General features: G+C 53.5%; 1 protein-coding gene across 1 annotated transcript; it reads right to left on the bottom strand.

Moving 5' to 3' along the window:
• Positions 1–139: 139 nt before the first annotated feature.
• On the bottom strand, positions 140–26343 carry LOC144758059 (uncharacterized). Its single transcript, XM_078646409.1, has 2 exons — positions 26268–26343; positions 140–1423 (listed from the first exon to the last, which is right to left on the bottom strand). The coding sequence occupies exon 2, from the start codon at positions 1391–1393 to the stop codon at positions 140–142; it is 1254 nt and encodes a 417-aa protein (XP_078502535.1). The 5' UTR covers positions 1394–1423; positions 26268–26343.
• Between the last annotated feature and the right edge of the window lie 511 nt (positions 26344–26854).

Genomic DNA, 26854 nt, shown 5'->3' with positions numbered 1-26854 from the left:
ACTACCTTGTAATCCACGTCTGCCTCATGTACATCAGGACGCACCGGCTGCATGCACTGGTTCCACTCTGAGCCACGCCCACCAACGGGCAATGGTTCTGGCTTTAGGTGTTCACCTGGTTCCTTCCCATCTGGAAGCACTAGATGCAAGCACTAGATGCAAGCTGCTGTGGTTCATGCCCTGGTTCCTTGCATGGGTCCCGCTGCAGTCCATGTCCATCTGGAAGCATTACTTCTAAGCTGTGGTGCTGCTGTGGTTCATGCCCTGGTTCATTGCAGGGGCCCCGCTGCAGTCCATGTCCATCTGGAAGCACTCGTTGCAAGCTGTGGTGCTGCTGTGGTTCATGCCCTGGTTCCTTGCATGGGTCCCGCTGCAGTCCATGTCCATTTCCATCTGGAAGCACTCGTTGGAAGCTGTGGTGCTGCTGTGGTTCATGCCCTGGTTCCGTGCATGGGTCCCGCTGCAGTCCCTGTCCAGCTGGAAGAACTAGATGCATGCCAAGGTCTTGCCCCCCCAGCAGTCCTGGTTGTAGGCGCAGGTCCTTCTGCTGGTCCAGCCGAGTCTGAAGCACGGGCCCTGGTCGTTGGTCCTTCTGCGAGTCATGGACCCCTGGAGATGATGGCTTTATTAAATGGCTGTCTTGTGGGTCCCAACTATCAACAGACAATGGCTCTTGCTTCAAGGGTTCATCTAACTCCGGCTCACTTGAAAACACTGGTGGTAAGCCTGGGACCCGCATTTGGTCATGATTATCAGGAAAGACTTGTAGACTTGGGCTAGGCACCCCTGGGCTCGCTGGACGAGCAGTTGGAAGGGACCTGGGGAAGCTACAATCTCTGACGCCTGCTGGACTCACTGCCTCCAAAGACACTGCACCGCCTTCTAGGAAATCTCGACCCTTTTCTACCCAGATTTTTTCCATAAGATGTGCAACTCGAAAAGGGACCTCTCCCACTGAATTGTGCAAGTTATCGAGTTTGGCTTCCAGCCGCTCTAGCATGGCCAACATTACCAGAGTGGGAGGGTGCCCCACATGGGACTCTGGATTAGGACCACTGTGCGCATCGGAGGTCATGTTAGGGGGGGTGCGAGTCCTGCTTACAGTTGTGCTGTAGTTGTTCACATCCTTCTCCAAAGCATTTATGAGGATGCTTTCATGGCAGGACCCAAAAAGCAGAGTGTCTGGCATTGGTAGCTTTCCAAACTCTTCCTGGGCAGTCCATCCACAGATCTGGGAACCCAGGTTGTTGGCGCCTCCAGGCCTGTGGAGATCTTCAGGTCGTGGTCTTGCAGCAGAGAAGTTATGACTTGGAAAGGCTGCAAGTGTTCCTCTTAGACCTTCAGGTGAATTTGGGACTTTTCCATCACTTTCTGAAGCCTGCGCTCTCCACATTCTAAATGTTGATGTTCTGCGATCCAGTGTCTGCAAAGGGGATGAAAAAAAGAACAGAAACATTTTAAAATGAGAAAATCAAGGCAAAATGTTCAAAGTAACAAGGGAATGGCCAACCTATATAAAAACTCCCTTGGTTTTGTGATGCACCTCACTCCTTATACAATCTCCTCAATAGTTTAAACTGAAAACTGAGCCTTATGCTCACAATGTGTGCAACTCCCCTGCCCCTGCCGTTGCTCTGGGGCGGTTAGAACAACCCAAATACACTTTACCAACTGTAGGTTGCACCACCTAACATAAGAAGTCCATAAAGAAGTAAATATACGAATGTCCGCCCAATGTTGAGAAAAATCAGAGTTCTTTATTCTTCTTTACAATATTGACAATTGTACACCAAACAGCCAACACGTTTCATTCTATACGAAGAACTTCATCAGGGCTGTAAAACAATATTTAAAAACACATATGTAGGGCGTGGCCAAGATGGCGGCTTGAACGGACGGCGATTTCTGTGGCTCCCCGTCCCGATCCCCAATGCTGCCCTTTATATTGCGGTTTAATCCCCCCCCCCCCCCCAGCACCACACAATCTGTCAGCCTTGCGGGGACACCCTACAACTGCTCCCCTGAGCCCAGGTCCTGACCAGCGCGATCTCCGGGCTTCTTCCAAGTGGTGGGACACTCGCTGACGAGGGCAATCGTAATGGCCGCTGACTCCGCCGAGTAACAGCGGCCGGCCGGGTTCCCTGCTGCCGACCGAGCCCACCCACGGCACATCGCCAGCCGTGCTCCCGGCCCACCTGCTTGAGGCTGGGGACCCGCGACAGCGGCGAAAGAGAGAGCACCCGCCGACGCGTCACCCCTGACGGTGGGAGGCAGAGCCCGCCGGGAGGAGCAGCACTCGAGGCCCCGGCTCCGGGCCTCTGCGGGACCCGCGGCGAAGACCTTCACGCAGCCGGCACTACGCGGGACCCCTGGCGGCTCCTGGGAGACCCGAGGAGGCAACGGGCTCAGGCCCACACGGAGGTGAGGACAGCTCGGGGCTGGTGGGAGCCGAGAGCTCGGGGGGCGCAATCGAGCCACTGGCGAAGGGCCCAGCTAGGCCCACAGACCGCAAAGCGAAGGCGGCGAGGAACGCGCGCCTGAAGACAGGGCCACTGAGAGGCGAGGCAGGGAGCTGAGAGTGGAGGGGTCCTCACAAACCTCCGCCAGGTGACCAAAAAGGTGGAACTAGGGGGCCCTGCACACAATAGCGAGGGACCTGCCCATGATGCAGTGACCGTTTGCCTCGGGGACAAACAGCCCCTCACAGACTCCTCGTGGTAGGGCCCTGGGGCTATAACCACAATAGAACCTTGCCTGACTACCAACACCCTCTTGCCTGGGAAGCCAGATCTCCGTACCGGCCGCTTCACGCCGGGACCACCCATCACCGGCCACTGAGATCAGGAGGACGGAGACCTTGCCCTTGGTCGGCGCTGCCACCTACCACGATATCGGGGACAACTGCGTTGGGACACACACACACCCAAAATTCTGCCCTAGGGGCCCTGACGGGCAGGGCCACCGGTCTGACGGAAGCGCAGCGGACAGTTTGGCGGGTCTCAGGAAGAAAGGGGAACGCACGCTTCCAGAGATGCTTGCGAAAGGCAACGCCAAACACGACATAGGGCCACCCTCCCCCGAGGTCCCCAAGTCACGACCGACGCCCGCTGACAATAATGTGACAATCACTAAATCTTTCCTGGAGTCCTTGTTTAACTCCCTTAGAGACGACTTCAAAGCCCTGAAGCAAGAGGTGGCCGGAGAGGTTAGGGAGCTTAGGAGAGATGTGGAGGGCCTGGGAGAGCGCGTGGCGGCCATTGAGGAAGCCGATCAAACGAGAAGCGAAGCGGTCGAGCAACTCCAGCAGGAGGTCTTACGGCTCAAAGATCAACAGGTGGACCTCCAGGCCTACGCGGAGGACTTAGAAAATCAGTCCCGCCGTAATAACATAAATGTCCGGGGGGGCCCATAAAAAGCAGAAGGGACGGACGTCACTGGCTATTTACAAGGTCTTTTCCGTGAGATACTGGGCGAACCCTCAGATAGACAGGGCACACAGAGTGGGGCTCCCCATGCGCTCATCTGCCCCGCCACCGGATATTTTAGCGTTCCTCCCTGATTTCCCGCTCAAAGAAAGGATTCTCCGAGAAGCTCGACGGAACCAACCCCTTCAGTACCGCTGCCACCCCATCGCCCTGTATCAGGACCTTTCTGCTATCACTCTCCAGAAGAGGAAGACATTCAGGGTGGCTACGGACTTTCTGCATCAACAAGAGGTCCCCTACTCCTGGGGACACCCGTTCCGTCTGATCTTCAAATGGAATGGGGCCCTACAACAGCTGCGTTCCCTCAAGGACACCTGCACACTACTGGGCATTGAAATGGTAGACGACGCATCGCCAGTGGGGCCCTCCCAGGAGTCCTCCCTTGGAGGCTGGTAAACGGTGGGCCGAAGACGATCCTCGGATCTACGCTCCAAGCCTGAAGCTCATCTCACAGGACAGAGCTACGGCCAATCTAGAAGTGGCCAAAGAGACATCATCCGCTGATTGACTTCTCTGACGGGGGAGGGGGGGAGTATCACCGCATTGTTGCATACTAAGCGGAGGGGACGGGCAGGGGGCCACGAAGGCCGGCATTGGACATCACCCCAATAGGTATTGTTACCACAGACCTGTGTTGGACTGACAGGACTGGGACATTGTATCCACAAAGTTGGGAAGTTGGATCCGGGTGGAGGGAAGCGGGGGACTGGTCATTGGGACTGGGGGTTTTTTGGGGTTAGGGATGGAGGGAGGAACGGGAGTTTTTGGGGGGGTGGGCGGGGAGGGGTGGAAGGGGAGGGAGAGAAGCCGGTGTGTCACAGGGAATTCCACATTCTGGGCTTGTCGCCCTTTACCCTCGTTTCAGAGCACAGCGCTGTCATCCTCATACAACACCTCTCCTTTACCTGATTTGTAATGGCTAATTCTGCCTTGAAAGTGTTGACCCTAAACGTGAAGGGCTTGAACAATCACATCAAGCGGAGGGCAGTGATGTCATATCTAGAAAACTCAGGGGCGGGGATTTGTCTACTTCAGGAGACCCATTTGCTTACGAAAGATTGGCATAGGATGCGCTCCCGCGCTTTTCCACAGCAGCTTTTCTCCTCACTACCATCGAAGAAGGCGGGGGCGGCCATTCTGATTTCTAGGCACTTCAGAGGGAGGATAGGGGATAAAGTGGGGGAAATTAAGGGCAGACTCCTGGCCTACACCTTTCACATTGGCGATCAACACCTCACCATTGGTTCCTTTTACGCCCCTAACACAGGTCAAGAGCCCTTTATGAAGGGTGCCATTTCAGAGGTTCTTCAGTCACCCGACGCCCTCTTGCTCCTTGGGGGGGGATCTCAACCTAGTGTTGGACACTCATATGGATAGGTCCGGCCACAGATATGGGGACACGGGCGCCCTTTCCAGTGCAGGTAAGGCTTGGTTACAGGAGCGGGGCTGGGTGGATTTGTGGAGGGCTAAGCACCCTACTGCGTCCCAATTCACTTTCAACTCCCATGTGCACCGCACTTACACCAGGCTCGACTACTTCCTAGGATCCTCCGACCTGGCCACTTCCCTCGCTGACGTCAGCATTGTCCCTGCCGCCCTCTCCGATCATGATGCCGTGGAGATTTTGCTTGAGCTTCCTAGCCCTAGTCGCCCCCCCAGGGGCGTGGAGACTACGCAAGACTCTGTTACAACGCCCAGAGGTAACTAAACAAATCCGTTCATGTATCACAGATTACTTAACCATTAATGACACACCGGAGACGCCAATCACGGCTCTGTGGGGAGCGCTGAAATCGGTGGTCCGTGGCGACCTCATTGCCATAGCGGCAGCAGAGGCTAAGGCTCGTAAAGCGAAGCGAGAGGACCTCTCTGCCCAGGTCTCTGAACTCGAGAGAGTTCACAGTCGGACCGGGGCTCCACGGGTGTGGAAACAATTGAAGGCCGCCAGTGCCCAATTAGCCAGCCTAGATACCGACAGGGCTGAATTCGCGGTTCTCCGACTGCGCCACTCGTACTACATCGGGGGGAATAAAACAGGCCGACTTCTGGCCAGCGCGCTGAAAGCCAAGTCACAACACTTGAAGATTTCCGGCCTTCGAGACGACAATGGTGTGGCAGTTGAGGGGGGAGACAAAGATCGCGGAAACATTCAGAGACTTTTATGCCTCACTATACCATGCTGATAACGCCCCGAGCGGGGATATTGACAGCTATTTGGAGACAGCGGAGATTACCGCACTCTCCCCGGGAACGGTGGATACCCTGGAGGCCTCCATCTGCCTGGAGGAGGTGCTGGCAGCTATCTCTCGCCTCCGCCCTCTTAAATCTCCGGGGCCTGACGGCTTTTCAGCCGGTTTGTATAAGATCTTCAGCTCACTACTTGCTCCTATCCTGACCAGCTCTTCAATTCCTTCACCGGCCCGGGTTCCATCCCCCCCTGTATGCTGACGGCCGAAATTGTGGTGTTGCCTAAGCCCGGCAAAGATCCCACACACTGCTCGGCATTTCGCCCCATTTCTCTTCTCAATTAAGACCTGAACCGTGTCTGCCCGGGATTCTGGAACCCGACCAATCAGGCTTTGTCCCGAGCCGCCAATGTAGCGATAACACCAAACGGATCCTACATTTGGTCGACAAGGCCCAGTTCCAGCAATCGGACTCGGCTCTTGTCGCAAGCGACACAGAAAAAGCGTTTGACCGCGTCGATTGGAACTTTTTACAGCGGGTGCTAGCCCGCTTTCGGCTCGGGGATCGCTTCCAATCCTGGATTGCGAGTTGTTACCATCTCCCCTCCGCACGGGTCCGCTTGGGCGGCTACCGTTCTAGCCCCTTCGAAATACAAAGAGGCACAAGGCAAGGGTGCCCACTCTCACCCCTTTTATTTGCCCTTTACGTCGAGCCTCTGGCGCAAAAAATTTGCGATAACCCCAATATTCACAGCATCACTTTTGGCGGGGAGCCACACACGATCGGCCTATACGCCGACGATATTATTGCCGCCCTCGATAACCCGGAACACTCTATCCCTGCTTATTTGGAGGAGATTGACACCTTTGGCGCCATATCTAGCTTTAAAATTAACAGGGGGAAGTCGCTGATCTTGCCCCTGGGCAGGAACGCCTGAGCTCTAGGCGATGCGCCATCATATGGCGGAGGTCTGCAGACGACAACACAACTCCCTTATTTGGGCATCATGCTCACCTCCTCCACGGAATCAACGGTTTCCCTCAATTACGACACCCTCTCCTCCCGAATTCGAGCTGACCTCGTGCAGTGGTCTAAACAACCGCTCTCTTTGCTGGGCCGTGTCGCGGCAGTGAAAATGTCGGCACTGCCCTGGATTTTGTATATCTTCCAGACCATTCCGGTAACTCCTCCAGCTGGGGCTATCGCACATCTCCAGACTGCCTTTCACCATTTTATCTGGCGGGGAAAGCGCCCGCGCCTACACAAACAACTGGCATATCGCGGTGTCGATGAAGGCGGCCTCGGGATCCCCAATCTCCACCAGTACTTCTAAGCCTCCCAACTCCGTTATCTGGTGGAGTGGTATAGGCCGGAATCTGAAAAGAGATGGCTATTTCAAGACAGGGCGATGGCCCAGACGTCCCTTTGGAAAGTCCCGTACATCCGCCGCCAAGACCGACCGAAATACCTCCAGAAATCTCCTATCACTTGCACTATCTTACGCGTGTGGGACGTGGTTGCAATTAAGAGAAAATTGACAACTTTTCCCTCCCTGCTCACCCCCCTTCTGGACAACCCCGAATTCCCACCGGGCACTGACCCCCGCGCCTTTTTGCAATGGCGAGGCACGAGCTGCAGGTCGGCGGGCCATCTCTTCGACCCGCAGGGTTTTCTCCCTCTCTCCGAACTGTCAAAGGGTTATGATGTTGTCTCTCACCACTTGTTTCAGTACTTTCAAATCAGGCACTGGCTCACGCACCCGGATTATGCTCCCCTGGTGAGCAGGCATATGACAAATTTTGAGCGGTGGCTGGTGACGAGAGAAACCGACAAACATCTTATATAGGACCTCTACGAGATGCTCACACCCCCAACCGCCTTGGGTCGAGTGGCAGACAGCGACGCTGGGAGACGGAATTGGTGAGAACATTGTCGGCCCAGGAATGGAGCTCCATATACTTTAGGGCCTCTCACACTACACGTAACACAGCGGGCAGAGAGGCGGCGGTGAAGCTAGCCCTTTACTGGCACCTTACTCCTGTTCCGGCTCGTAGTGCGCTCTGCTGGAGAGGCTGCGGGGAACAGGGCACCATGACTCATCTCCTCTGGGACTGTCGGGAGGTCAAAAAAACTGGACTGCAGTCTTAAATGATATAGATAAGACTTTCGATACCGAGATCCCACGCTTCCCTGCCTATGCTATCTTAGGCCTTCCCAACGCGCTCGCCTTCCCCTTGAAGTCAATCCGAGGGCGCCAGATGGGAATTGCGATGCAGGCAGCAACACAACACATTCTGTCACTCTGGGGATCCTCCACCAAGCCCACCCACACGGGATGGCTGCATAAACTCTGGTTTACGCTAGGCATGGAGCGCATTCAAGCTATACTCACACAGTCCGCAGACACGTTTCGGAAAGTGTGGCTGCCATTGCTGTCCCTCCTCTCCAGCGAATTCAACGAGATCACGTGTCCCAGGTATCTCCGCTTACTGCGCCTCACAGAAATCCCTGAAGATCCTCCATGACCTCCTGATGGGACAAACTATACCCCTTACGGGTGGTTTAATGTTTGTTTCTCAATTTTGGCACACCGGCTGGGGTGGGGGGGGTGGGGGGGGGGGAGTTGGAGGGTCTTGTTTTCAAAGTTGTGCGTCTCTGCTATACTTGGCATATATGAGTTGTGCAGCTCATCCATAACCTGGCTCATGTACCTTGCTTGCAACTCGATTTGTGGAGAAGCCTTATATGTCTGTACCCGATGCTTCCTTTACATGATGCCTTTCTACTGCGATGCATTGTCTGTCATTGTTTTTGAAACCAATAAAACAAATTTAAAATTAAAAACACATATGTAATACAATATAATGAAATGCATATTTTTATACAAATAATTCATTGTATACAAACAATTAATAGCATAGCCTAAAAAACAGGAGGCTATGCTATTAATTGTTTGTATACAATGAATTATATGTATAAAAATATGCATTTCATTATATTGTATTACATATGTGTTTTAAATATTGTTTTACAGCCCTGATGAAATTCTTCGTATAGAACGAAACGTGTTGGCTGTTTGGTGTACAATTGTCAATATTGTAAAGAAGAATAAAGAACTCTGATTTTTCTCAACATTGGACGGACATTTGTATATTTACTTCTTTATGGACTTCTTATGTTAGTTGGTGCAACCTACAGTTGGTAAAGTCATGGCAAAATGTTTCATCCAGTCTAATGCAGCTCCCGAAGTTCTACACTTAAGTTATAAAAATAAAGACTGATCACTTTCCGTATTCATACAGCTAAAATGTGAAACCGTGGTTCAAACATAGAACAGTTTAAGAGTGGAACCACCAGCTCTCGAACAACCACCTCTCAGAGATACCATTGGCAGAATTCAAAATGTTGGGGCCAAACGTGTTGACAAGTCTGGACAGACGAGAGCGCAGACAGGTAGGGAGGGAATCAAAACAGGTAACTGGAAGAACTTGTGATGGGCAGGCTTCATCAGCATGGCTACTCGTCTAGGTTTAGTGGGGCTTGTGGTGGCACTGTGAACTAGCAGGCCTAAAGGACAACACATCCTGAGGGGGTGCTTGGAATCAGTCTGACACCATCCCAACAGTTAAGCCATCCACAAACATGCAGTTCCTACCGTGGAGTGGAAACTATATGGCAAAGTCATGGTTGGAGTAAGGTAAGAGCCTGTTGTTCCCTCTAAATGAACATTACCAGGCAGGCTTGTGGTGGCTCTTTAAAGCACCAGTTACAAATCAAGAATTTTATCATCTTTCCTAAAGGTGAAAATGCCCTGCTCGGAATGGATTTCTATTAAGGACAAAGTTTCCTTCCAGCTGGTGGGTTTCTTTTTTTGTTTAGGACATTTCCTGCCTCTCAGACGTACTTCCATTGGTTGACCTGGGACTTCCATTGTTTCAGTCTGCAAACAGTGGTCAGCTCCATGCTCCAGACAGGCAAACCGTGCGTCAAGGCACTATTTGGAAGGTCTTTGCTGGGATAATCTTGTGTCACCTAGATACTTAAATTGGTATTGAGTGACATCGTGTGGCGTTGGAAACTGATTTTGGAAAGTAACATTCCCTCTATGATCTGGTTTTGTCAGCTCTTAAAAGCTCTTCAGATGCTGCATAACACATGCTGGGCATTGAGGCTCTACCATGACCAAGCACAGACTAAGAACCCTTTTGCCCAGTCACTCGTGCTCTCCTCCTCCTCTCAGAGAAATATACTAGGCATAAACAGTGGGATATTTTCAATGTTTATTGAACCAACGTGATTCTTGTGTAGAGTATATGTGCTGCAATGATCAATAGACAGAAGCAAATGAAAGTTATTAGAAGTATTAGGACAGTGAACAGAATGAAAAGTTCCACCATCGTGCTAAAACAATTTACACATGCAAGCAAATAAAGCAATATAGAAATCTGGCGTACTCCGACTATGCAGTCCTTAACCGGAGTGTCAAGGGCGTGTGTGTGTTCTGCCAAGAATCCACGTACTGGATGATCCAACCCTTGTTGCCTGAAGGGAAAGAATGGAGGTCTCCATCGTGGTCACAAGCAGGACATCCCTTACAGAGATATCAGCAGGCTGCTGGGCCGAAGCATCAGCATGTAGAGACCTCGCCAATGACAGCAAATCACTCTTCTTACAACACTAGGAAACGGATGTTTATTCATAATGTAAAGCATCCTTGCGAGTCCTGGGCAAGACAGCGTTGTTATGGTCTACAGATAGCTATGTCGACCGTGAATGAAAAATAGAACATTTGCACAATGTATGTCGGGCCTTGGTTTTCAAGGAGTCGTGATAATCTTAAGCAAAGTGGACGCTGTAAGCAAAGAGGTTTCAAAGAAACAAATCCAACATTGTCACACACGCAAATGTGTGTAAAAGGTTATTGTGTGAAAGGGAAGGCAACTTAAGAAATATGTTCATGATGAAAGACAGCATTGTTTCTATGTGAGCCTAAGAACTTTGCAGAAATGCTTGGGTAGGGTCCATTCACCTCCCAACACTGACCCTTTGTTACAAGACACATAATCGCTCTTGCATCCCGCAATTAATGACCTTACACAAGGCACCAAAGCACTCTTGCATCCCACTATCAATGCCTTTATACAAGGCACCAAAGCACTCTTGCATCCCACTATCAATGCCTTTATACAAGACACCAAAGCACTCTTGCATCCCACTATCAATGCCTTTATACAAGACACCAAAGCACTCTTGCATCCACTATCAATGCCTTTATACAAGACACCAAAGCACTCTTGCATCCACTATCAATGCCTTTATACAAGACACCAAAGCACTCTTGCATCCCACTATCAATGACCTTACACCAGGCACCAAAGCACTCTTGCATCCCACTATCAATGACCTTCTACAAAACACCAAAGCACTCTTGCATCCCACTATCAATGCCTTTATACAAGACACCAAAGCACTGTTGCATCCCAATATCAATGCCTTTATACAAGACACCAAAGCACTCTTGCATCCCACTATCAATGACCTTCTACAAGACACCAAAGCACTCTTGCATCCCACTATCAATGACCTTCTACAAGACACCAAAGCACTCTTGCATCCCACTATCAATGACCTTCTACAAGACACCAAAGCACTCTTGCATCCCACTATCAATGACCTTACACAAGGCACCAAAGCACTCTTGCATCCACTATCAATGACCTTACACAAGGCACCAAAGCACTCTTGCATCCACTATCAATGACCTTCTACAAGACCACAGCAAGTGAAACTATTTTTCCTTTTTTTAAAGAAGATATCTCTAGTGATTTCGCACCTTCCTCAGTTCCCTTAACCCCTTGGACGCTCATGACGAGCTCAGCTCGTCATGAACAATGGGAATAAAGCAAAGCCAGCACAGGAGGAAAATAACACTAGCATCGATGGTGTTAAGGGCACATCCAGATCAAAGAGCTAGGCTGTTGCTGAACGGAGACCTTGTACTCAAGGGCAGAGATCTCGAGGTCTGACAACCACTTTCCCCACTATAACCAGTGCTCTGCCCAGGAGTGGATTCTCCAGCGTACATATTTGCCCTTGGAATAAATTTGGAGATCTTACCCGGACAAGGTCTCTGAAACCCCTATTAGCCTTGTCCGCCCAATCACATAAAGTCAAAGGAAGCTACCTATGGCATAGTACTAGAGCATAAAGACTAAGCCTAAGAGATTTTTTGGAAATTATGATCACTTTTATAAGTTTAAATAATTGAAAATATTAACGAAGATTTTCAGAAACTTCATAAAATAGACGTGAGTTAGTGAAGATCCTCCCAAAGACAGAAACGTATTCACCGTGGATGTGACAGCAAAGTAACTCATCTAACATTTCCAGAGTTTATTGAAAGGACGACTGAGTGACAGCAAGGAGAAATCCATCTATTATGACCAGAGGTTACTTAATACGGCTGAGTGACAGCGAGGATAAACCAATCTAACATTACCAGAGGTTACGGACAGAATGGCTGAGTGAAAGCAAGAACAAACCTATCAAACATGACCCAAGGTAACTTAAAAGGATGGCTGAATGACAGCAAGGATAAACGCATCTGACATGACCAGAAGTTACTGAAAGGACAGCAGAGTGACAGTGAGGAAAACCAATCTAACATGGCCAGAGTTTTCTGAAAGGACAAATAAGTGGCAGCAATGATAAATTGGAATCCCAGGTGAAGAGCATGTTGTTGATTGAAGTCACTCATTTCGAACATAAGCTACTGTTTTGGCCCTTGGTAGCTCTAGTTGTACCTCCCCTTGCGATGATCCACTGCAAGATTTCTGCCATTGCTATGGTGGGTTGCGTGCTGTCTGTAGAAATATGTATTTGCCGTCGGACATCCCAACCTTTCATTGTATTGCTGCCGATAAGAGGGCTGCCATTGAGTTGAGTAATGATCACCCGTCTTGTTTCAAAACCCTGAGTCGCTCGTTCTGAGTCCCACGGGAATTAAATTGCTGTGTCATATTCCTCGTCTCATGCTCCTTGCAGAGGCATAGCTATCAGTGGGACAGCAGGTACAGTGCCACCGGGACCCAAAGCGGGTAGAGGGGCCTGAATTATGATTCTGACACAAGCCCATTCTTGCGAGGGGTGGAGCACCCTTTCTTTACCAAGTATGATTTACTTCTGTACCCAAACTGTTCCTGAAGGTGTCATGTGTGTTTATGTTGGGGGCGTGTGGGGGGGGAGGGGTTAGACCTGTTTTTAGGTCGAGCCTGCAATGGCTGTGCATGTTTTTTAGTCAGTGTCACTAGCGGACTTTAAGCCCCACCCCTCTTTCCAATTGGCCGGCGTCACCGTTTATGCTAAACGGTGGCCAGCCTTCGGGAAATAGGTCCTGGTGACGTATTCTTTTCTCTATTTCTGCCGTCCCACTTGGACTGACTGCCCTGATTTCCTGCTGGTGTAAAAGGTTTGTTATCTTTATGGGGACAAAAAGATGGCCCCATAAAGAAGATAATACATTTTTTACGCCAGCAGGAAGTCAGGCCAAGTCCGTCCAAATGGGACGGCAGAAATAGAGAAAAGTCGGCGTCATGGCGAGCGTGTTTCCTCACTCCTGCTTGTGTTGTTTTCACCTGACTCACTGTGACTCTGTTTTCTCCTCTTCTCTCTTTTGGTTGCCTTCCTATCCTTCATTCCGTCTCTTTCCCCACCTCATTCCCCTCTCTGCTTCTACTTCTCACGTTCTCTCTTCTTTTCCCGTCCCACTTTGCCTCTCTTTAGTGTGCTTTTCGGAAGACGGTCGGGAGGGCGCCGCCGTTACACCGCTGACAGATTCACCACTCTAATCAAGCATACATAGAAGGAGTGGAAGAAGACTGGGGATGGATACAGGGGAACTACTTTGCATATGCGCTTAGAGTCACTGCACCCCGATACTTTTTCAAGAAAGACACTTAAATCCTTTTCATCGTTAAAAGAAATTTCATTGATGCTTAAAAGGATCGGCTACACCGCATGGGAGGATAGATAACCCCTGAGTTACCGTATCGACTGTAGAAGCGTTTGGAGCCCCAAGGAGCCCCGCTTCATTTTTAACAATTTCCCAGCAGAGGACACACCACCCTGCAGGGAGCGTGCCAGCACCAAGATATCATTGGAGCCCCAAGGTGCCCGGCGAATACATCTACATTGTGGAAACAGTTCCTGAACCACCCCAGTGAGATTGTGAGGATATACTGGTGTTTTTAAATTGAAAGAGAACATTCTATATACATTGTCCTGAGGAAGGTGGCGCATAATAATATAAAGGCCATCAAAACGCGTCAACGTACTTTTGGGTGTTACATCCAAGGATTTGATTGGGTATTGACTAAATGAAATGATTCATGGACACCCAAGAGATAATACAACAATGAATCCTACATGGAGTAACAAATTCTTGATGTTTTTTTGATTATACATTGTTGTTTGTTGTTCTCTCATTTTTTGTTTTATTGTTTATCTTTCTAGCACACTGGTGTTTTTTATTACGTATGTATCAGATGAAATACCTTTTTGTGTGAGTACTTTTAATCATTGTGTAAGTTCTATACATTATATTAAATTCATTTACTTTTGCATATCATGTGTTTATGAGTATTGTTCTGCCTAGCTGACTATTGGGGCCCTGGTTGTCTCTATTTGTGGTTGTGATCGGGGACGTTATAATGGATGGTTAGGATCAATTAGTACAACAAAATCAATTTCCCAGGAGAGATTTGCTCTTTAATTACCTGTGGTACCCCTTCTCTTGGGTGTGGGGTCGCTCCCATTCTCTCTTTTTATCGTCTCTTTAGTGTGCGCCTGTCTTCCCTCCTCTCCTTACCAGCGGTGCGACGCGGCGGCGGAGGGACGAGGGTGTGAGTGGACCGGGAGAGGAGCCCCCTCGGCCCCCACACCGAGCTCGGTTCCGGTCTCTGCCCCCTCCCTGGTGCTCCCCAGTCTCCTCCCTGCTCCCTGTCCCTACCCCCTGCCCCGGTGCTCTGGTCCCCGCCTCCCTCTCGTCTACTCGTCACTCCCTGGCAGTGTCTGCCAAGGGCACCTCAGGACACATCCCGGCTACTGGTAATTCGGCTGAGAGCCCGGGGAGCCCTGGCACGGCCGGGGCTGGAGGGGTGAGTGCGCACGGAGCGCGGGCCCTCCTCCCCAGAACTTGTGGATGGGGGTTCAGACTGGCGCCGCCTCCCCTCACTCCTACCAGTGCCCCCTCCACCTACACAGATGATACTGAGCGGAGTAGTTCATGCTGGTGCGTAGTTTCAGGATTTCAGCGCTCCATGATTTCAGCACTCCGACCTCTTGATAAAACTGCTCTAGCCTCTGTGAAAAGACTCCTGCAAGACTCCCTACCAATAAACTCTAGGGAACGACATCAAACGAGCCCTCACATCCCACCGAAAGGTAAAGCACCCAAACTATCCTCCACATGTGCGCAAAACGCAACCCCTGGTAAACCTATTCAGTGCACCCCTCCTTTGAGCATGACCACCAACATGTGCTGGCAGCAGATAAACAAAGTAAGTGCCATCAACATCACCATCAGATGAAGGACGATGTAGACGCCAGTAAGGTCAACTCCCAACCAGCCCCCTCGTCCATGCATGTTCCCTCGAAACAGCCCCACTTTCCAGCAAAGTCGATTTAAGCAGTCCCCACACCCAGCCAAAATAAGACCAATTAACAGCTACTTTCCAACATCCCGTGTGTCTGAGTAAGTCCAACCCTCATATCCACCCACCCTCTTTCAAACAAACCTTACTATCAGCACAGCCATGCACCACATGCAACCAAAACAATACCAATCAAAACTCAATTTCAAGGTACACCAAGCCCAACGTCCTGAACAACCCTCCGCAACAGCGCCCACGCAATATCCCATAGTGATTCCATGTTCAATCAAGAGCAAACCACCAAATGGACTGACACCGTGGCAAGCTCTTCCCAAGCTCTACATTGCATAAAACCAAAATAACACTTCCCCAACCAGTCCCAAAAGCCAAGCAAAATTAGCCCTATGAACACCCACATCTTAAGGAGAACACCCCATCCATTCCCCATATTCAACCATATAGCCACCTGCCACGACCCACACCCATTGGAGACTGCCCCCAGCAACCCACATGCCTACACAATACCCCAGAGAGCCCCACGCCCAAAGAAAGCCAGCCCCAACAACCCATCAAGCTCTTCACAACCAGTCTCCACTTCCAAGCAAACTATTTCCCAACGAGCCCCCCCACACACACACGCAATGAAAATAACAACCCTCAACAGCCATTCGATGAAGACACCCAATAGGTTTGTGTCCAAGCAATACTCTATTGAGCCACAACTTCCAAGCAGGGACCCCCCATACACACACACACGTCTAGTCAATCACTTTCAACAAGCCACAGCATACTAGAAGGTTCTTCACCAACCATCCCCACACCAAAACAAGATTTCCCCACCTGCTCCCTGTTAGACGGGGACCCGGAGGGTCGGCCGAGGACAGGGGGAGAGGCCTCCGGTGAGGGCCGTCTCCAGCGATCGTGCAGACGAGTAACTTCCCCCCCACAGATGGACACCACACAAGGATGAGGTCAACCCACTTTATATACGGTTCTTGAAGCAAGGTTATCAGCGATACAGTGAGGTCTGGACACGAGGGTCCTCTCAATTCTAGTCTCTGTAGGGAAAGGGGTAGCGGGACAGTCTTGGTACCGGTCCGGTACAGGCGTGGCAAGAGGGAAGCTCACAATCCTCGAGCTTAGGGGTCTGCAAGGTCGGGCCGCGGCAGCGCCAGAAGGCTTGGATGGTAGTTCTCGAAGGAGGGCCGCGGCAGCGCCAGCAGGCTTGGATGATGGTTCTCGAAGGAGGGCCGCGGCAGCGCCAGCAGGCTTGGATGATGGTTCTCGAAGGAGGGCCGCGGCAGCGCCAGCAGGCTTGGATGATGGTTCTCGAAGGAGGGCCGCGGCAGCGCCACCAGGCTTGGACGAGGGTTCACGTTGTAGAGGGCCGCGGCAGCGCCAGCAGGCTTCAGAGATGGGTTCACAAGGCAGGGCTGCGGCAGCGCCAGCAGTCCGTCAGGGATGAGTTCTTCAAGGTGTCTCTCGACTCCAGGATACAACTGCCTTCCTTCTCTGGAGCAGCCCCAGTTATAGGTCTGGTCTCCTTTGATGTCCGGACCCTCGCGCTTGGAGGTCGGGAGGCCCGGGATGAGGGAGTCCAGACACCCAGCAGGGGGGTGGAGCCAGCGCCCGGGGAGGCTGGGGGCGATCGGCACCTGGCGGGGGAGAGCCATCGACACTCCTTTCTCCCATTGACCTGCCAAGTGGTCTCTTCACCTCCTGGGTGGATGGTGGTGCCTCGATGTCGGGGCCTGGCCAGGCCCAGGGTTGGGGTCGAGCCGAGGCCACGCGGCCTCGTGATGCAGTGTCCAAGATGGCGGCTGGGCCGGGGCAATGCTGCTGATGGAGGCCCGGCCAGCCGATACCGGGGTGTTCGGGAGCAGGCGTCCCGTTGGGGACGGGTTGCGGGTTGCCTCGGTGGGTTGCCGGGATGGTTCTTTCTGGGGATACAGGGAGAGCCGGTGTCCGGGCCCTATCATGCGGGGAGGGAGCGGGCCTTCCACGAGGCCTGTCCAACATGCGTCCCCCCCAGCTGAAGGCAGGGAGAGTCACCCATCCTCTTGGGTACTCTCCTCGCCGAGGCGGAAAAAGCGTGACAGGCCGTCCGCGTTGGCGTGATCCTGGCCAGGACGATGCTCCACAGTGAAGTCCATCCCCTGTAAGGAGATGGACCATCGCAACAGTTTTGGGTTTTCCACCCCGCATTTGCATCAGCCACTGCAGGGGTCGGTGGTCTGTCTGTACCCTGAAGTGAGTACCGAATAGGTAGGGCCGGAGTTTCTTGAGGGCCCATACCACTGCGAAGGCCTCCCGCTCGATGGTGCTCCAGCGCTGTTCTCGAGCCAGCAGGCGTCGGCTGATGAAGGCCATTGGCTGATCGACTCCCTCGGCGTTGAGTTGAGAGAGGACTGCCCCAACGCCATGATCTGAGGCGTCCGTCTGGACTATGAATTCCCGGCTGTAGTCGGGGGGCCTGGAGCACGGGGGCGGTTCACATGGCGGTCTTCAACTTCTCGAAGGCCGCTTGACAGTCCGGCGTCCAGTTAACTATGTTGGGGCTTTTCTTGGATGTGAGTTTCGTGAGGGGCCCCACAATGCTGCCATAGTCCTTTACAAACCGCCGGTAGTATCCGGTGAGCCCCAGGAAGGCTCGGACCTCGGTTTGGGTGACAGGGGGTTGCCAGGACTGGATGGCAGCGATCTTGAGCTGAAGGGGTGCCACCAGACCGCTCCCCACTTGGTGTCCGAGGTAGGTCAGGGACCCCTGGCCAACCTGGCATTTGCTGGCTTTTAAGGTGAGGCCGGCCTGCTGGAGGGCGTGCAGGACTTCTCGGAGGTGGTGGAGGTGGTCTGCCCAGTGGTGACTGTACACAGCAATATCGTCCAGGTAGGCGGCGCTGAATTCTTCGAGGCCCGCCAGTACCTGGTTCACGAGTCGTTGGAAGGTAGCTGGAGCGTTTTTCATGCCGAATGGCATCACTTTGAAGTGGTAGTGGCCATCCGGGGTAGAGAAGGCGGATCGTTCTTGGGCCCTGGGGGTGAGGCCGATTTGCCAGTAGCCCGCTGTTAGATCGAAGATGCTCAGGTAGCGGGCAGTCCCCATGCGGTCAACTAGCTCATCTGCCCGGGGGATGGGGTGAGCGTCGGTTCTGGTAACGGTGTTCAGGCCCCGATAGTCCACGCAGAACCGGAGCTCGGGGGCAACGCCCGGGGCGGCAGCCTTGGGGACCAGTACGACTGGGCTGGCCCAGGGGCTGTCGGATGGTTCGATCACTCCTAGCGCCAGCATTTTGGTGACTTCGTTCTGGATGCAGGCGCGCACCCGATCTGGCACCCGGTACGCCCTGTGTCGAATAGGCGGACTATCCCCGGTGTCCACGTCGTGAAGGCACCAGGGGGTGACCCCGGGGGTGAGGGAGAACAAGTTTGCAAATTGTAGCAGGAGAGCTCGACAGTCTTGGCGTAGCTCCGGGGTCAAAGCGTCGGAGAGTCTGACCCCTTCCACTGAGCCATCCTGTTCACAGGTTCTCAGTAGGTCAGGGAGGGGCTCGGAGTCTTCCTCCGTCCCACTGTCTGTTGCCATCAATAGGCTGAGTTCCGAGCGTACGAAGTGGGGTTTGAGTCTGTTGGCGTGGAGGACTCGTAGGGGGTTCCGGGGAGACTCCATGTCGATCAGGTAGGTGACGGGGCCCCTGCGCTCTATCACCTTGAAGGGTCCTGTCCATTTGTCCTGCAGGGCACAGGGTTCGACCGGCGACATCACCCAGACTTGCTGTCCCGGTTCGAACTCGATGGAGGAGGCATGCTGATCGTACCATTTCTTCATGTCCTCCTGGCTGGCCTCAAGGTTGGCTTTGGCGAGCTCCCTGAATCGCCGGGTCTGGTTGCGGAGGGTCAGGAGATACTTATACACATCTGGAGAGTCTTCTGGGGGGCCATCTCCCATCCTTCCTTGACCAGGCTGAGGGGACCCCGGACTGGGTGTCCATACAGGAGCTCAAAGGGGCTGAAGCCGAGGGATTTCTGGGGGACTTCTCGATAGGCGAATAGGAGGCACGGGAGCAGCACGTCCCATTGGCGACGCAGGGGCTCTTCCAGGCCCATGATCATTCCCTTGAGAGTGCGGTTAAACCGCTCGACCAGTCCATTTCCTTGCGGGTGATAAGGGGTCGTGAATTTGTAGGTGACCCCGCACTGTTGCCAGAGAGATCTCATGTACTTCGAGATAAAGTTCGTGCCCCTGTCGCTGACGACTTCCCGGGGGGAAGCCCATTTGAGAGAAGATCCCCATCAAGGCTCGGCCTACCACAGGCGCTGTCACGGTCCGAAGAGGAATGGCCTCGGGGTAGCAGGTGGCGTGGTCCACCAGGACCAGGATGAACCGGTGCCCCTGTGCCGTTCGGGGGTCCAGGGGGCCCACAATGTCTATTCCTACCCGTTCAAACGGGGTGGTGACGACGGGAAAGGGTTGCAAGGGTGCTTTGATCTTTCGGCCGCTCTTCCCGCTGGCCTGGCAGGTGGGGCAGGCACGGCAGTGGTTGGAGACATCATTTCGCATTTTGGGCCAGTAGAAGTGAGTTACCAAGCGGTTGTACGTTTTGTCTTGCCCCAGGTGCCCAGCGAGGGGGACATCGTGTGCCAAGTTCAAAAGGAAGTCTCTGAAGCGGAGGGGTACCACCAGTACCCGACTGGCCCCCAGCTCAGCAATTCTTTGCTCACTGTAGAGCAGGTCATTGTCCCAATAAATCCAGTGGGCCCCTGAGGTGTCTCCTGCGCTCTGGGCGAGGGCTTGCTGCCGGAGTCCCTCGAGGGAGGGACAGGTGCTCTGTTCCTGTCGGAATTGTTCCGGGTTGGGACCACCCTCTTGACGCCACTGGGCCAGTTCGGGAAGGTCCTGGAGTCGAACGGGCCCTTCTTCGTTTGGTTCTGGGGGATTGGCTCTTAGGGCGGTTCCCTCTGGGACGATCGGGGGAGGGGGCTCTGGCCATTCTGGTTCTTCGGGACTGGGGATGGCGCGGGCGGCCATGGACCGGGTCGTTATGCAGGCCCATTCAGGGAGGCCCAACATACCCAGGTGCTCTCTTCTTTCGACGGCGGCCCACGGGGAACTTTCAAGGTCGTTTCCCAGGAGGCAGTCCACAGGTGCATCATCGCGGACAGTCACTTTCAGCATTCCGGACACTCCTCCCCACTCGAAGGGGACGCAGGCCATCCGACACAGGCTTTCTGAGTTGTCGGCTGACCGGACGGGGCAAAGGATGTTTGGCAAGATCTGATCCGGGGTCACCAGATGACAGCGGACTGCTGTCACACTGGCCCGTTGTCGCGTAGGGCTTCAGCCCGGCGCCCATTAATGTTGACCCACTGGCTATATTTCTGCGTATTGGCGGGTAGGGGGGCCCGCGGGATCATGTCTCTTTCCCCTAGGCAGACCAGGGACATGGCGGCTGGTTCCCACTCGGGCTGGTCGGCCTCGTACTCCTCAGGGTCTTCTGGGGTTTGCCCTTCCCCCAGGGCAGCGGCAGCGACCTGGCGGGGCATAGGGTTCTGGTTTTTCGGGCAATTCAGATCATTGGCGTAGTGGCCGGATCGCTGGCATTGGTGGCAAGTAACATTGGTCCGGAACCCCGGACGCATCAGGGGGTTTCCCCTGCCGGCCGGGGGCGGGGCGTTGCTGGCGGTAGCCACCGGGACGGCGTCTCTGCCCCGACCCTGGCCTCCCCCTCCCCCTCGGGGGCGATGGGGTCCTTAGTTGGTTCTGTTCGGCTCGCTGGGCCCGTTTCAGGCAACTCGGGTGCTTTCCCATCGGTCAGCTTCGGCGGTGAGTTGCGGAGGTTCAGTCAGTTTGCTGTCGAGGAGGTGCTGCCTGAGCTCGACGAAGCAGTTGTTAGAAAGGTGTTCCCACACAATAAGGTCGAAGAGTTGCTCGTAAGTGGTCACCTTGCTGCCCTTGATCCACCCCTCGAATGCTCGGCTGAAGAAGTTCACGTACTCCACCCAAGTTGTATCCGGGATCCGTTTGCAGTCGCGGAACCGCTGGCGGTACATCTCGGGCGTGAGTCCGTATCGAGTGAGGAGGGCGGCCTTCATGTGGTCGTAGGACGTCATCTGATGGTCCGGGAGTTGCAGCAGGGCGTCGCGCCCTTCGTTGACGAACCTCCCCCATAACCCGGCTCCCCAGTCGCTCCGGGGAATCCGGTGGGAGGTCATGGCTACCTCATAGGCCTTGAACCATTGCTGGATATCATCGTTCCGGTAATACTCCCTGACGACATCCTTGGGGATGTGGACTTTAGGGTCTGTAGTGGCAGGAGTGTTTGGGCGCTCGGGAACCCCGGGATCTTTGTTCTGTTTCCGAAGCTCTATTTCTTTGAGGTTGCGTTCATGTTCGTAGGCTAGCTTTTTCTCTTCTAACTCTCTCTGTCTTTGTTTCTCTTCCCGCTCCTCTCGAAGCCGCAAGTGTTCCAACGTTATTTTTTGTTCCGCCAATTTCAGTTCTCCATCCAAACGCAGTCGAGCCAGCTCCAATTCATGGAGCCGGCTTTTTTCCCGTTCTTGGATCTCCTCTGGGGAGAGACCCGATCTTCTTTCTTCCGTCGGAGGGGTGCTCGTTTCCGGTGCCTCGAGGCTTTGGTTTTGGGGTACGGCCGTACCCGTCTCTGCCCAAGATTCCAGGGCCTTTTTGAAGTCTTCTTTCGTGCTTAGTCCTGTGGTAGCAATGCCTAGTTCTATGCAGAATTGTTTTAGTTCTCTGTGGTTGTACTCTTCTAGTTTCTCCATCTGGAATTTTTCTGTGGTTCCGCTCTCTTTTGTTGTTATTGTGGTTGAGTCGTGGGGCGAGTTATCTCTGTACGATTACGCGTTGGTTCGGATCGCTCCGCTGGCCACCAATGTTAGACGGGGACCCGGAGGGTCGGCCGAGGACAGGGGGAGAGGCCTCCGGTGAGGGCCGTCTCCAGCGATCGTACAGACGAGTAACTTCCCCCCCACAGATGGACACCACACAAGGATGAGGTCAACACACTTTATATACGGTTCTTAAAGCAAAGTTATCAGCGATACAGTGAGGTCTGGACACGAGGGTCCTCTCAATTCTAGTCTCTGTAGGGAAAGGGGTAGCGGGACAGTCTTGGTACCGGTCCGGTACAGGCGTGGCAAGAGGGAAGCTCACAATCCTTGAGCTTAGGGGTCTGCAAGGTCGGGCCGCGGCAGCGCCAGCAGGCTTGGATGGTAGTTCTCGAAGGAGGGCCGCGGCAGCGCCAGCAGGCTTGGATGATGGTTCTCGAAGGAGGGCCGCGGCAGCGCCAGCAGGCTTGGATGATGGTTCTCGAAGGAGGGCCGCGGCAGCGCCAGCAGGCTTGGATGATGGTTCTCGAAGGAGGGCCGCGGCAGCGCAGGCAGGCTTGGATGATAGTTCTCGAAGGAGGGCCGCGGCAGCGCCAGCAGGCTTGGACGAGGGTTCACGTTGTAGAGGGCCGGGGCAGCGCCAGCAGGCTTCAGAGATGGGTTCACAAGGCAGGGCTGCAGCAGCGCCAGCAGTCCGTCAGGGATGAGTTCTTCAAGGTGTCTCTCGACTCCAGGATACAACTGCCTTCCTGCTCTGGAGCAGCCCCAGTTATAGGTCTGGTCTCCTTTGATGTCCGGACCCTCGCGCTTGGAGGTCGGAAGGTCCGGGATGAGGGAGTCCAGACACCCAGCAGGGGGGTGGAGCCAGCGCCCGGGGAGGCTGGGGGCGATCGGCACCTGGCGGAGGAGAGCCATCGACACTCCTTTCTCCCATTGACCTGCCAAGTGGTCTCTTCACCCCCTGGGTGGATGGTGGTGCCTCGATGTCGGGGCCTGGCCAGGCCCAGGGTTGGGGTCGAGCCGAGGCCACGTGGCCTCGTGATGCAGTGTCCAAGATGGCGGCTGGGCCGGGGCAATGCTGCTGATGGAGGCCCGGCCAGCCGATACGGGGGTGTTCGGGAGCAGGCGTCCCGTTGGGGACGGGTTGCGGGTTCCTCGGTGGGTTGCCGGGATGGTTCTTTCTGGGGATACAGGGAGAGCCGGTGTCCGGGCCCTATCATGCGGGGAGGGAGCGGGCCTTCCACGAGGCCTGTCCAACACTCCCACATTCAAACAAGACGGCCCCAAGTAGCTTCACGTACTCCCATCCACAAGCCAACCCATGCAACAAGGCCCCTCCAAACAACCCCTCGAAAAACTAAGCTCCCCACAACAAGCTCCCGCATACAAAGGTCCCCCCCCCCCAAACACCATCCCCCTGCAAATAAGACAAGCATTGGCATAACCAATAGGTCTCGCCTTTGGGACCGTATAAGTGTTTAGCCATGGAACAGTTGAATTTGTTGCACCAAGGATATTGTGTTGCATAGCTAAATACTTATAAGGTAGCAAAGGCGAGACCTATTGGCTATGCCAATGCTTGTTATTACAAGTTTGTGTTTTTTTCTGTGGTAAACGGAACAAAGCATTATGAGAACGCCACTCTCGTCGCCCACATACTGACGCAATTCCATGCATCTCTTAAAGCGGCTTTGTGAAATAGCCCATCAGGAGTGGGAGCCCCCAGCACTGCGCCCAACACTGACAGCACGGGGAAAGAGGTATTTTACTGTGACCTGCACTAGTGGGTGTAAGACAGGGAAAAGAGACCTTTTACTGTATCCTGCACTGGTGGGTGTAAGAAGGGGGAAAGAGACCTGTTACTGTGACCTGCACTAGTGGGTGTAAGACAAGGAAAGAGGCCTTTTACTGTAACCTGAACTAGTGGGTGTACGACGGGGAAAGAGACCTTTTACTGTATCCTGCACTGGTGGGTGTAAGACAGAGAAAGAGGCCTTTTACTGTAAGCTGCACTATTGGATGTAAGACAGAGAAATAGGCCTTTTACTGTAAGCTGCACTAGTGGGTGTAAGGCTGGGAAGGAGGCCTTTTCCTGTGACATGCACTGGTGGGTGTAAGACAGAGAAAGAGGCCTTTTACTGTAAGCTGCACTAGTGGGTGTAAGGCTGGGAAGGAGGCCTTTTCCTGTGACATGCACTAGTGGGTGTAAGACAGGGAAAGAGGCCTTTTCCTGTAACATGCACTAGTGGGTGTAAGACGGGGGAAAGAGGCCTTTTCCTGTAACATGCACTAGTGCGTGTAAGACAGGGAAAGAGGCATTTTCCTGTAACATGCACTAGTGGGTGTAAGACAGGGAAAGAGGCCTTTTACTGTAACCTGCACTAGTGGGTGTAAGACGGGGAAAGAGGCCTTTTACTGTATCCTGCACTAGTGGGTGTAAGACGGGGAAAGAGGCCTTTTACTGTAACCTGCACTAGTGGGGGTAAGACAGGGAAAGAGGCCTTTTACTGTAACCTGCACTAGTGGGTGTAAGAAGGGGGAAAGAGACCTGTTACTGTAACCTGCACTAGTGGGTGTACGATGGGGGAAAGAGGCCTTTTACTGAAACCTGCACTGGTGGGTGTAAGACAGGGAAAGAGGCCTTTTACTGAAACCTGCACTGGTGGGTGTAAGACAAGGAAAGAGGCCTTTTACTGTAACCTGCACTAGAGGGTGTAAGACAGGGAAAGATGCCTTTTACTGTAACCTGCACTAGTGGGTGTAAGAAGGGGGAAAGAGACCTTTTACCTTAACCTGCACTAGTGGGTGTAAGACGGGGTAAGAGGCCTTTCACTGTAACCTGCACTAGTGGGTGTAAGACGGGGTAAGAGGCCTTTTACTGTAACCTGCACTAGTGGGTGTAAGACAGGGAAAGAGGCCTTTTACTGTAACCTGCACTAGTGGGTGTAAGACAGGGAAAGAGGCCTTTTACTGTAACCTGCACTAGAGGGTGTAAGACAGGGAAAGAGGCCTTTTACTGTAACCTGCACTAGAGGGTGTAAGACAGGGAAAGAGGCCTTTTACTGTAACCTGCACTAGAGGGTGTAAGACAGGGAAAGAGGCTTTTACCGTAACCTGCACTAGTGGGTGTAAAACAGAAAAGAAGCCTTTTACTGTAACCTGCACTAGAGGGTGTAAGACAGGAAAAGAGGCCTTTTACTGTAACCTGCACTAGAGGGTGTAAGACAGGGAAAGAGGCCTTTTACTGTAACCTGCACTAGAGGGTGTAAGACAGGGAAAGAGGCCTTTTACTGTCAAACCGACTCACGGCCGAGTTACAAGAGTTGCAGTAAAAGGTCTCACATCACTGAGACGTAACGTGTTTCTTGGATAGCGTATGTTCACCTCGAAGGGTATCTTCCATAACAGATATTTATTGCTGAGCGAATCATCACTAATAACATTCTAACATATGGTACAAGAATATTTGGATATGATATTTAAAAATATCTATAGAAGGCCAAGTCTGGGGTCCACTAAGACTCCCCCCCTCTGCCCACCTCCTCTGCACCTAAGATCCCCCTCACCCACTCCTCCCCGTCCCTCCTCTGCCCCCCTTGCCCCCCCTTCCTCTGCCACTCGCCCCCCCTTCCTCTGCCCCTCCCCCCTTCCTCTGCCCCTCGCCCCAATGCCTCTGCCCATCTCCCCCCCTACCCCCTCTGTGCCCCCTCCCATACCCTCTCCTACCCTCCCCTCTCCCTCCTCTGGCCCCTTCCCTCTTCCTCCTCTGCCCCCCTCACCCCCTCTTCCGTCCCCCTCATCCCCTCCTCTGCCCACTCTTCCTCCACTGCCCCCTCCCTCCTCTGCTTCCTCCTCCACCCCCTCCCTCCTCTGCCCCCTCCCTCGTCTGCCCCCTCCTCCCCCTTCCCTGCCTCCCTTCCTCCTCCTCCACCCTCCTCCTCCCTCCTCCCTCCTTCTGCCTCCTCCCCCTCCTCCTTCTCTGCCCCCCTCCTTCCTCCTCCTCTCCCCCCTCCTTCCCCCTCCTCCCCCTCCCTCCCTCTCTGCTCCCTCCCTCCTCTCCCCTTCTCCTCTGCTCCCTCCCCTCCCTCCTTAGTCTCACCCTCTCTCCTGGGTTTCTTCTCCTTCACTGCTGGAAACTCATGAACAGTTTCACTTCCGGGTCACCCGGGGCAGAGTCGGCAGAAACAACGGAGCCGATGGGGCTCTCCTCAGGCCTGAGAGATGAACAGTGTCTGGGTCACCGGGGGCAGCGTCTGCAGAAGCAGCGGAGGCGAAATGAAGCTCCGCCCTCTCACACGTGTCTGCTTCCGGGTCAGCGGTGGCAGAATCAGCAGCATCAGCGGAGCCCAACCTGCATCAGAGGAGGGAGAAGGTCTGGTGCTCTGTCCGTCTGTCCAGCGCAAGGAGGAGCCTGTCTGCAGGTCCCATCACTTTCAGCAGGTCAGTGAGGGGGTGCCCCGAGCCTCTCACACTCAAGTGTGAATGCAGTAGGCAGGTGTGTGTGTGTGATGTTTAATAATTGTGAGACTACATGGCCCACTGTTCTATATGAATCCCTTCATTTAGCCATGGCTCTTTAAAGGACAGTGCATTATGATATTTAAACACCCATTAACAGTGTTTAGATCCGAGCTATGTATCCTTGCTGAAATTCAGGACTTGAGGTGTACTGTGCAAGGGGGTCAC

This window comes from Lissotriton helveticus, chromosome 1_1 (genome assembly GCF_964261635.1).
Source record: "Lissotriton helveticus chromosome 1_1, aLisHel1.1, whole genome shotgun sequence".
NCBI classification, from domain to species: Eukaryota; Metazoa; Chordata; class Amphibia; order Caudata; family Salamandridae; genus Lissotriton; species Lissotriton helveticus.
This window is presented reverse-complemented; position numbering and strand designations above follow the sequence as displayed.

Excerpts from the sequence above, each read along its gene's own strand:
- LOC144758059 (XM_078646409.1), bottom strand. The coding sequence starts at position 1,393 with ATGTGGAGAGCGCAGGCTTCAGAAAGTGATGGAAAAGTCCCAAATTCA.